At 34.5% G+C, this 12,898-nt stretch overlaps 1 protein-coding gene across 1 annotated transcript in view; it reads left to right on the plus strand.

The window, feature by feature from the left end:
- Nucleotides 1-221: 221 nt before the first annotated feature.
- Nucleotides 222-12,898, plus strand: part of OPRM1 (opioid receptor mu 1) — a 46,215-nt gene continuing 33,538 nt past the window's right edge. Inside the window, exon 1 of the mRNA XM_072643750.1 lies at nt 222-520. Within this exon, the coding sequence (XP_072499851.1) occupies nt 222-520 (299 nt within the window). The remainder of the gene's footprint in view (nt 521-12,898) is intronic.

Raw genomic sequence — 12,898 nt, forward strand, 5'->3', positions numbered from 1 at the left:
GCTGAGCTGTGTGTGCACGGGATGGGAGGGGGCTACTAGCAGAAGACAATGTCAGACATTTAGAGCTCCCCTTTTCTTTGGCTTGGCTCTCTTCTCCCTGCTGCAATCGGTTTTCTCCACAAGCAGCAAGAAGAACCGTGTCGGCAGTAGCAGCAGCCTGGTGAGACTAGAACCGCGGTTTTTATCTCGGGAACTTGGACTCTTATACCTCCATCAGAACCATGGACAGCAGTACATTTCCAGCCAATTCCAGTGGCTGCTCTGATCCCGTCTCTCTCGCCTCCAGTTGCTCCTCAACACCGCCATCCGGTGCATGGATGAACTTGTCCCGCCTGGATGGCAACCTGTCCGACCCATGCAGCGGTCCCAATCGCACCGAGTCGGGGGTTGGGGGCGGCAGCCTGTGTCCACCGACTGGAAGTCCTTCCATGGTCACCGCCATCACCATAATGGCCCTGTATTCAATCGTATGTGTTGTGGGGCTCTTTGGAAACTTCCTGGTTATGTACGTGATTATCAGGTAAGAAAGCATCCAGTGGCTCAAGCTACGGGTTCATTGGCCGCAAAGGCAAAAGGAGCACGCTTGAGACACTCTATCCCATTAGTCAACAGCAAGTCGGGGCGGAGGATAGATTTGGTGGTAGGTAGGAAGAAAATATACTGAGAAAGTAGGAGAAAGCAAGGTGGGGTGGGAGATGGGAGGAAACGGTGCACAGTAAAAGGCAAAGCTCGCTTTTCTGTTTCTCTGCCCACTTAAGTGAGAACCAAAATTTGGTGAAAGTCAAAGGTGTACTGGCAAAGGACGAACAGTGACTTTAAAACATAGCCTAGGACAGCGCCTTCTCTTCAGAGTCCAATGAAAGCAGAGTGCTGGTGAGGAGGGAGAGAAGTAGCTTTCGTCTCCCTGAGAAAAGTGACTTGAAGATAATGGTAGTTGAATTCCAGTTGTTCTTCCTTAACTGGAGAGTAGGAGAGGTTTAGATTTTCCAGGTGTGATCCTGGAAGGTGTCACCTTTCCCACAGACAGCCCTTACTACCTTCCATTCCATTGTCAACCTTCCATCATGACCCATAGCCCCTTACCTTTCAAGTTCGTGGGAAGACACTTTGTATTAAAGTTTGTCCTAGAGAGCTTTATCTCAAATATTGATTTTTGTTGTGGACAAGCATGTTAGGGTGTTGTTGTGAGCAACACTGATGCTGGAGAAAGAGGCAGCTAGCAGCTGCAGGGATACTGGAAAACTCTACCTGAAAGTATCATGGAATAAGGAAATATTACAGAGGTTTCAGTGGTATAATTAAAATTATTTTATTTATTTTTGAGTTTCTGAAAGAGATGAAACCTTTTAGAAATAACAAATCAGTGCCAAATTTTTGCTGCTTAAAGTGCCAAAAAGTATTATTAGAGAGAAAATTCCAAATTATACTTTTAAAATTAAGTGCATTTGTTCAATGACCTCATCTTGAGATATGTCTTATCAACTTTCAGAGAAATTCCAGATATACTAAGAGTAGACCACAGTAGTGTGTATGTGAATATTCAGTGCTTAGAATTGCACTGTGGTTGGGAGGAGTGATGAAAATATTTTACAGTTTACAAAGATTTAATGTTAAATATTTCTCTTAAATGAACATTTGAATACCAGTTCCTGATTTGGTGTTTACCATATTGCATGTATGTATTGGCAATGAGTATGACATTTCTGATTTACTTCTAATGTTTGCTTTAACCTTTCAACAGATGATGATTTCCTTCATTGAGGATCTCTAATCACCTAAAAGTGATTAAAGAACACTTTCATCTCCACAATGTTAGAAACTGCCTAGAATAGTTCTTTCTGTACTTATAGATCACATTTCTTTAATTAATGATTGGCTAAGCACAAAATTGATTTCTCTGATCTTCTAAAGAGAAATAAGATGACAGTAACGTCTCCAAGAAAAGAGCACCATCTATTGAAAGTAATACAAACAACAGATGGAATGATGCAAAGAACTGAATCCATCTTTTTTTTTTTTAGAAATTTTTTAAAATGATTTTAATTGAATCCATCTTTTAAAAAGTTAAAATAACATAAATAGAATAAATAAAATAAAATAATAATAATTTTGCATACTACAAAGTAAAACTACATATCAAAGATAAGAACCAAGGAACTTTTACCATCTACACTAACAAAAACCACAAATTGCAAATAGAAATGAGAGATATTTGGCAATTAAATTAAATTCTATTAGCTTTATAATAGAATTAAAAAATTTTAGAGTTGGAAAGTACATTAAAGTTCATTTTACAGTTGAAAATCTTTCTGAAGCACAGAAAGATTAAGTAACTAGCACAAGGGTACATAGCTGATTGGTACGGTGGCACTGAATTATTCTGAGCTATCTAAAATCACTCTCAGTTCACTTTCTCTTTATTGGGAACAGTAACTGTTTTTGTCCAAAAAGTAGAATGATCAGTGAGGATCAAATATTAGGAATGATGTAGAAAGGAATTATCCATATTAAATATCACAGGAGCTGAACAGAGAAAACCTCAAAGCAGCTGACTGAATATATGGAAATTCTCATCCCAAATATGAAATCTCCCTTTTTTGTGACTCTCCCTGGTCATTTCTTAACTCCCCTTTCTCCATTCTCAACTATTCTTTAAATTCTAAAGATAAATTCTACAGAGAAGGAAATCTCTGTGAAACAGCTACAGTAATTCTTTCCCAGTTTGTAACAGTTGAGTAAGTTTGTTTTACCAGAATCACCTCAGAATGTTTGTTGCCTAGGGGGAGAGGGGGAATCAGTACAGCTTATTAAGAAAGTGATATTAAGCTCTATTCCACACAACCCTCGATAACTGAATAGCTTTTTTGGAAGAATCACCTCATACAAAAACCTTCAATAATAAAGTTTAATTGTAAGAATAGATATTTTTACTTTGTTCAATTGATATTTAAGAGAACATACATACAAGTATTTTCATCAAATATTACATTTTATAAGATTAGACAAATATCTGACAATAGTAAGAGCACAATATAAAATCAAAAGAAATAAACATTACGTGTATACACTTAAATCATAAAGTAAGCGACTGGAAAACATCAAAGAACACTGTATATAAATCAATAAGGAAACAAAGTAGCACACTGGTCATTCTGTTATGCAGGAGAGATACAACTAGCACTTTGACAAGTAAATGTAATTTTAAAATACTGACTCGAGGATTAAGGGAGTATGCAGATGCAGGTTTGGATATTTTACTGATAGTTAGCCAGGTCTAGGATACTGAGTGGTAGAAGTGTTACACACACCAAAATGATAATAATCATAATAAAAGGTTCACATATTTCATTCTTTTGGTGAAATATTCATTTTTTGCTAGTATTTTTAATTGTGTAAATAGTTCTGAATGACCCAATAGCTCATCTTCTGGTTCATGTGCAACTAGACCATCTCAGTATATTTGAGTCAATTCTTCTGAGAAAAAGAAAGTATAAGGAACAAATGTAACTCAAATGGCTGCAAGGATGAAATATGGTGGTGTCCTTTTTCATATCTGTCCTAATTCCCTACATTATACTGATTATGACCAAAATCGATGTAGTGGGAAAAGCACTAGACTTGGAGTCAAGAGGCCTGAGCTTTAATTCCAACTCTGCCACTAATTCTCTGTTGTGATCTTGCTCATATCATTTCCTATCCTCAGGACTCAGTTTCCCCACTACAAAAGAGGTAGAGAAGATTGGGCTAGATGAACCCTGGGTTCCTTTACAGTCCAAAAGTTTCTTTATACTCTTTTTCAAAGATCTTAATTAAGCAAACAAAATTAAGTTTTTTAAAAAGTGAAATAAAAGAGACATCACTCCTGACCTCAAGGTGATTACAAACCACAAGTCAAAATTGAGTCATAACATTCCTTGTCCTTGAAATATTTAATAAACAGATGCTCCCCCTCCTGCAACAAAATAAAGAGCATATGTTCAGAGAAGAAGCATCACAATAATAATATCATCTAGATCAGAGTTTCTTGATCCAAACTATATTTAAGTCAGCAAAATTCCCTACCATAGATCCATGCCATCCTCCATGACCTCGAGGGCTATTAGAGGGCAGAGGATAGAGGCTACAAGTTAGAGATTAAGAGAAATCCAGAACTGGGAGAAAGCTCTACTTCAGAAGCATCAGGGAATAAGTGGAGAACAATGCAATTTTTTAAGTTCGGAGGATTCAAGAAGGTCTAATGGTGGTAAAAGTTTTACAGATTAATAAAAAAAATTAATGATGGTGCTGCTGGTCTATGTTGGGCTATAGAACAGCAGTTGAGAAAAATTGATCTGGGTCCATATCAATACAGACAAGAAGAGTATTTGAAAGAGGAATGAACATTTCAGCAGAATCTAAACTTTAGAACTTGAGAGTTTATCTTTAAAATTTAAATTCTATGGAAGTGGAACTTAACAGACAAAATGATGTATTAAAATGTCTCTTCTCAGAAATGCTTCATTTCTTCTGGAAGATATCTAGCTGTCATATCAGGTCAAAGCAAAACCTTGGCTGTTACCACAATCATTTTAAATATTGATACAGTTCCCCACACATTTTAACTAATGACAACAATTAACCCATAGATAATCCACATGTATGAATATCCTGAGGAAAGGTCATTTATTCTGCGATTTATTTTTTTTTCCCAGAAGATTTGTCTGATTGGCTGAAGACAAAGGAATCGAATGGAGATATATTATGAAAATAAGAAAGCAGACCCTTTCTAAATTTATTAGGAGTCCAAAATTTCCAGTTACATTTGAAGATTGAAGATTAGAATAGGGTACCATATACTTCTAGTTATGACAATGACCATTATTAAGTAATCCAGACAGAATACTAGTAGTCATTTGTGAAGGGAATAAAAGCCGAAAGAGGCAAAGCCTATATCTACAATTCATTTATTCTCTCAATTATTCATTTATATTTCTTCATGCATCTCCCCTTACACTTCTCCCACCCAGCACTCACACACAGATACACACACACACACACACACACACACACACACACACACACACAATAGACTGCAAACGCCTCAGGGCAAGACATGGGTCATATTTTTAACTTTAACTTTGTATTCCCTGTACATAACACAGTACCTTGCACATTGTAAGTACTTAACAAATAATTTGCTTTTGAATACACATAACCTCTGAGAAACTGATTATATAGTCAATGAAGAGTGGAAAAGCCACATAACTATCGATTTAACATAAACAGCCAAAATTAAAGAATCAAATAGTTATCTAGTCCAGGTAGTTTAAGGACTAAAATGTAAATTTACATTGCCGTAATTTCTCAGATAACTATTTAAGTTTACTTTAGTTGCATAGAACTGACCAGTTGCTATCATCATTGTGTGCATATATGTGTATGTGTATGCATATATTTGCATATATGCATTCACATATATACATGTACATGTGTGAACATACACACTCATATACTGTATATATGACGCAATTTATCAAAGTAGAACATTTTAAAGAGTTCTTCAGGAAAGTTACATGCCAGAATTATAAAGACTGAGGATTTTATTTCCAGAAAATATAGAAAGCATAGAGAATTTTATCATGACCTCCATAGAACTTATGAAAGAGGTTGAAATAGTTGTGTTGATATAGTGACACTAAAAAGAGTTTGAGGGTGCATGACAAATACTAAAGAGGTTTTCAGTTGATCTATCTCAGATAGACTTCATCTGGTATCAATGGCACCAATGTAAAATAATCGAAACATAAATGTGATACTTACTTTGTACATATATTCATTCAATATATATGCCCTTGCTTTTTTATTATATCTGTGTGTGTATATACGTATTTATATATGCAATTTATTTAGACAATGTATGAATTAGTTAATTTTATTTTGCAAATCAAAGCTTCAAAATATACTGATTATAGTATAAGGCAATCCTAAGTACAATTTGGCACTTGATAATGAATTCAACTGTTTTGATATTGTCACCAAATTTGTATTTGCCTTATATTTTATTGAATCATTATTAATATACAGTATGAAATATGTCATTATACAAGATTCTACAATGAATACAAAAATGAATAAGACACAACATTGGCAGCAAGGATTTTACAACCTAGTAGATAAAATAAGTTCATAAATAAATATAATACCCATCAGCATTAGAGATTTTTTAATAAAAGATGTGTGTTGGAGTTGATGTTAGAAGGTGAAATTGAGATGACTTAGGGAAAACTTCATAAATATGCAAACACAACAGTTTAGGATTTTGGTAAAATAGCATTTGAATTGGACCTTTTGGATAGGCTTTGACAGTTGGTGATATGAATGAAAGACTTCAGATGGAGAGAAGTAAAATCTTGGTGTGTCAGGAAAGTGTAGGCCTTGTTCAGTGTTAATTATTTTAGTGAGATCATGGGGTGTATGTGGGGAGCAGTAGGGAAGAAGATAACAAAAAAAACCTGGGACAGGATGTCATATTCCATAGCCTTAAAGAAATAGATTGAGGAGTTTGGGTTTTATTTTTAAGCAATTAGAAGTAATTTTGAGAAATCTGTGTCTTTCTTTTCTGTTTTCTAAAATAAGAGCGTCAGACTAAGTTATCGCTAAGATCCCTTCATTTCCTAACTTACTAGTATTCATAAGCAGTCATTAAAATGTAAATGTCGATTATTACTTCAACTAAGTTTCTGCCACTTATTTTGAGTTTTAATTCCCCCCCCCAAAAAAAAAATAATTCAGTTTATCCATTAACTTTCCTGCTACTTGACAACTCAAGCCTCTGATGACTTTTCTATTTTTTTTCTGGACTGAAGTATAAAATCATCTGACTTCATTGGTTCTGAAATGCCTTTTAAAAGAAATGCATGCAGACTTGGGTTGATGCTATCTCTTCTCAGCACCAAAAAATGGATTATTAAATTTGTAGTATGGGCATTTACACCTGGAAATCAGCAAACACAACAAATCAAAGGAAGATTTATTGTTTAATTGATTGTCTAGATTTTTAAAAGTGATAGATAAAATGTTAATTATTTAGAAGTCTGTCAGGTATGTGTATACACACACACACACACACACACACACACACACACACATATACACATTATGTGGTGGAGGAGGACTATCTTGGAGAGCCAGTAGTTAAACAGTTACTACTGAATGCACATAGCATAAAGGTTAAATCCTTATCCCCCTTCAGAATGTATAGCAGTAATTTTACAAAATAAATCATGAGGTAATAAGGATAGGTAGGTTTCTTCAAAAGCAATGTAAAAACATGTAAAGAAGGTCCACTTTGATAAATGGCTACACTATTAAGATGGCCATTATTATTTTTATTAGCTGTTATCTGGATAGTCCATTAAAATGATTAACCTAAATGTAAACACATTTCTTGACTCCATATAGACACAGGAGTAATTTCCCCAACATTAATAATAGAATTTCTTATCACTGCCAATGACATTGAGATGTTTAAGAGGGTAATATTTAATCAGAGGAGTCTTTTAAATAGATTTGGGACTCCATAGAGAAAGGTTCCACATAAAGAAATGATATCATTATTATTTCCTCGTATATTCCATATGTGAAATTATTTCAAAATAGAATGCTTTGGAATAAAATAAATAGAACTGATCTACTCCAAGCTCCCTGAATATGCCTCATGCTTTCGCACCTCAACATTTAGGACTCACTTCATTACTTCCTCCATTTGAAATGCCCTTCCATTCTCCTCTCTGCCCATTCAAATCCTTCTCAATCTTCAAGAACCTCCATAAATCCAAGGGTGGCTGGGAGCTACCTTGTACAGGCTCACAAAATCCAATTGTTAAATTCTGAGTGTGGGTATTTGCACCTTGGAAATAAACAAATGCTACACATACAGGGTTGGTTTATTGTTTTGCAGATTTTCTAAACTTATGAAAATGACAGAGAAAATGTTAAGAATGCAGATAAAAATTAAAAGCATGTCATGTATACTTTTTCTTGGAGGACCAGTTTTTAGACATTTACAAGCACACTGCTACCTATGTCCCTTTTCCTTTTTACATAATTCAGAGTAACAGTGAAGTCTCATTTTTGAGAGGAAACTGCAACAGCACATATTCTCTGTACCATTGATTTAATCAGTTATCACTCACTGCCTCAGACTATTGCTGTTACCTTTGGTGGTGGTGGTGGTGGTGATGGTGGGCATAGTCATAGATTGTAAACTTTTCTCAGACCATAAAATCCTTGAGGAAAGGGACTTTGTCATATATCTTTGTCTTCTCCAAAGCACCCAGAACAGTGCTTTTTTGTACATGTTGGATGTTTAATAAATATATTTTATGTGAATGAATGAACTATTATTTAGCTCTGAAGATATTGTTGAAATATCACGTTTCTTCCTTTCATGATACCCCTACGAATAATTTTCTTTCTCAGTCCTGCTTAATCTTATTGCCTTCCTTGTGAGAATAACTTCAATTTTTCATATATATATGATAAAATTATTCCATATGCATTAAATATACAGGTATAGTTGATAAAAATGATTTGTTGATGCTTTTTGTGTATATGTATGTGTATGTGTATATACGTATGTGTGTGTATAAACACAGCTGTTTTTATGTTTCTCCCCTATTAGAATATTAGCTCTTTTAAAGAAAGGACTATTTCTGCTTTCCTGTTCTCAGACCTTAGCGTAATGCCTGGCATATAGTAAGTGTTTCAAAAATACTAATTGACTGATGCAATAGATATCTGTTGACTGGATGACTGTAGAAATTTTTGCTAAACTCCAGGAAAAGGAAAGGGAGATTTTGCATGAATTATCCCACTAGTTTCTTTGTTTTCATTTTGCATATGAAAAAATCAGTCTGTATAGTTTTGCTTTTGAAGCTATGTGCGAGTATTATTTTCACTAACATAAAAATATAAAGCTCACGTTCTATGGAGACATTGGGGAAAATACAGTTTTGTTCAGAGAACTAGCAGTTTATCATAACTACAAGTATTCTCTGTGAGTGTTTTAAGCTAATTCTAATCAGAAAAATAAATTTCAAAGTCTAAAACATATCAGATCCCCAGATGACTCATTCTTTGCTATGTAACCAGCTACATCAATCCTCCTTGTATGTAATCATGAAAATGTACCCTAGTATATATGGAAATGAAAATGTTCCAAGTAAGTTGATTTTTCTTATACTTTTTCTACATCCTCTAGAGTTTGGATTAAAAGTACAATGTGTTCAATATGACACTGTTGAAGTGCGTAAATTCATTTAGTATTCAACACCTGAATGTGAGTTTTTAAATTAGAAGGGAAAATTGCCATCTATAAACACATGTAACTACATCATAACTACATATTTATATAAATGACTTGGTAATTATATTTAACAGGCCTTGGAGTATTTATAATGTTATGTAATCTCTTCTCTGGTTTGTACATAAGAAATGACTTTGTAAAAAATAACTTTGTCTCAAATTAGGTTGCCACTAAATCTATGAGAGTATCTGTTCTTACTTAGGGATAGTTTTGAATACTTTATGTGAAAATGAAGCAAGTGTTTACTTAGTATTTAAAATAGCATTTGCTATACATACTTCCTTAAATAAATATGTTTTATTGGTGCTTTTTACCCTAGAACACTTGTCACTTCTCAGGATTATCCCCTTGCCTCCCAAGTAGAATTCTCCTTTGTAACAAAGAAATACATATAAGCAAAACAAGTCAACATAGTAGTCATGCTGTACAACATATGTCAAGACAAGAAAGATCCATCCTCCATTAGTCTACCAAAGAAAAAATTGGTCACTATGTAGATTGGTACTCTAATGTCTTTCAATGTTGTTAGCCTCCTTTGAAAACCCGGAGGCAAGTCAGATATATAAGTGGGAAATTCTAAAGTTAGAATTTGACATCTGAGTCTTAGATAACATTTGAGAACATTTTAAAATTGGTTTATACACAACTCATGTTGACCTTTGAGAAATAATATCCACATATGGCACAGTATAAGTGAAATGGATATTGATTATCTTTTCCGTAGTCACGAAGTAACAACATATTTTTCCTCACTTGACAAGATTGATTATAAACAATTATACGTTTGAGGACATGATGTATTTTCTTAAGATGATCTAGTTAGATTTCATAAATAATTGAATCAAATTGGCCATGTAGATTCAATTCATACATGAAGATTAAACTAAATAGCACATTTTTTTGGAAAACAATTATATAATTCTTTGGAAAAGGATATTCTAGTTCTTGAAGGACTGTTGAAGTCTTGGTTATCATATTCACAGCAATGTGTGTATGGTGGCATGTCTTAGTTCACTTCTTACTTGATCAGATGCTCTTGGATATGAGAAAGTACAATAAAAATATCCTACTGGGAATTGAGGAAGATAAACTTCTCTCCCACCTCTTTTCCAGTTGTCTCCTCTGGGAGATAAACAAATGAGGGAGGTAAAGCAGGACCTACTTGCTGATTGACTCTCAAGACATGGACCTTCTCAATCTTTGGAAGCATATCTTCATAAGCTAAACCACTCTCCTATAGCTACATTAATTTAGAATTTTAGAATTTGAAAGTTGGAAGGGACATTAGGAGTGACCATTAAGTCCAACCTCCTCATCATATTGATGCCTTGTTTCTTTTTTTCTGTAGAAGACAATGTATTTCATTTTAAGTGCAAATGTTTATAATATGTCTATTTATGGTAGAACTCCAAATTTGCACATTATTATTGTTATTATTGCTACCACTGATCAGATTGTCTTTTTCTCTTTGAATCTTTATTTCTAAGAGGTCAAAATATGTTTTTATCTCAATAATAAGAGAATAAACAAAATAGTTAACATTCATATAACACTTTACCATTTGTCAAAGTGCTTTATTCACATTACCTTATTTGATCCCCACAACAGCCCTATGAGTTAGATACTATTGCAATCCTTATTGTGCACATGAAGAAACTGAGGCTGAGAGGCATTAAGTAACTTGTCAAAGGTCCCACAGCTAGCAAGTATTTGAAACAGGATTGGAATTCATTTTCCTGATTATCCACTATGCCAACTAACTACTGATATTTCTATTTATATATGGGTAAGCGGCGACTTTAGAGAATATTATACAAGTGAGCCCAGGACCATACTAGAGTGCAAATACTCACCTGGTGACTTTCCCACACAGCTAAAACTCTGAAGTCATTAAATGAATCCTGTATTACTGAGATGTCCCCTTCATCAAAATCAGTCTCATCACCACTGAGATATTGTGTGGGAGAGTAGAAAGCATACTTTAACTCAAGGTTTAGAAGGCCTGGATTTGAATCCTGCTTCAGACACTTTCAAGTGGAATAATCCTGGGTATGAACCACAACCTATCTGAACTTGTTTCTTCATTTGTAAAAATAAGGATATCACCATTGTGTCCTGCCTCACAAGATTGTTGTAAAGCTCAAATGGATGACATATGTAAAGCACTATTTAAATATCACTATTCCCAGTTGCTTCAATTGACATAAGAAAGATGAAATAACAAGAATCTTTAGTGCTCATATTATGTCTGAGAGTCAGCAGGCTAGTACTTGATGACAAGCACTTCTTTTTCCTCCTTTCTTCTCTGCTTCCCCTCGCCATCCCTCCGGGTCCCTCGTTCTTGGTACTCCAGTTGGTACTGGTGATTAGTAGCCTTCATTACTGTATCTAGCCAGGGATTAAAGAGAAAACACTTAGAGATAAGAAAAAAATATCAAAACATTTCAGAAGAAGATTTTTTTCCCTCTTTTGAATTTGATATGTGGTTATTTTAAATCAGAGCAATTTTCTAGACTTTCCTGGGCATGTACATCATCAATCATTTGTAGGCTTTTGGGAAAAATTGAAGTTGTCATCCATGTATTCATGATAACTTCTTAGCAAATATGAAATATGCCCTCAAATGAAGCACTATAACCCCTTCCCTTTTCTTTCTCACCATCCATATGCCTACATCCTTAAATTTAACTAATAAATAACAGCTTCCCTTTTGCCTTCTCTACATCATGCATTCACTAAAGCAGAAAATCTGGGTTTTGTTTTTCCCACTGTCTTGGAGCTTATAGAACTAGTACATTTTTAAAGTTGTTATGCATTTTCCTGTGATCACTTTGAAGAATATTGTTCTTAGCATTTACAAGTTCTGCCATGTCTTGCTGGGTAAAGAAGACAACTGAAATTTTTTTATCCCTTCATTTCTGTTGTGGCACACAGAGTGGGACATTACATTTTCCCTACCTTAATATGAGTAATACCATTTTAGAATGTCTCCATTTCAATGTAAAAGGGCAGTTACAACTAATCCATATGTTTTGCCTTATTTAATTGTTCTTTTACAAAGACAACTAAAGACATAGTCCAAACTGTCTTGGATCTCTGAGGTCAGCAATAGACTTTTGTCAGGTAAATGGAAAATGGTAAAGATGTTTCACTATTGAATATCACTTGCAAAAAGATACATGTTCCCTACAATACTCTTAGCAGGGATGTCCTTAATTCATGTATAGATAGCACAAGTTTTGTGTGATAGAAAGTAGGCATGTAGGTTGGTAGTTATTGATATTCACTTTTTCAGTTTTAGTAAGTTCTGAGGTGCTTTTTTTCGTTCCTTTAATATCTTCCCCTCTTTCAGAAATATGTCCCTCAATACACAATTTGACACCTCTGGAACCAACCTTCGCTATACACATTATGGCTCATGCAGCTGCTTTTTCCTATTTCTGTTCTCTCCAATGGCATTTCTACCTCTTCCATAAGCTTATCTGAGACTGAGACGTTAGGGTCCAAGAGTGGTACTTCTCCTATCTTTGTTAAAGAAAATAGTTTGTTAAA

The sequence above is a fragment of the Notamacropus eugenii genome, chromosome 2 (genome assembly GCF_028372415.1).
Source record: "Notamacropus eugenii isolate mMacEug1 chromosome 2, mMacEug1.pri_v2, whole genome shotgun sequence".
Classification (NCBI taxonomy): domain Eukaryota; kingdom Metazoa; phylum Chordata; class Mammalia; order Diprotodontia; family Macropodidae; genus Notamacropus; species Notamacropus eugenii.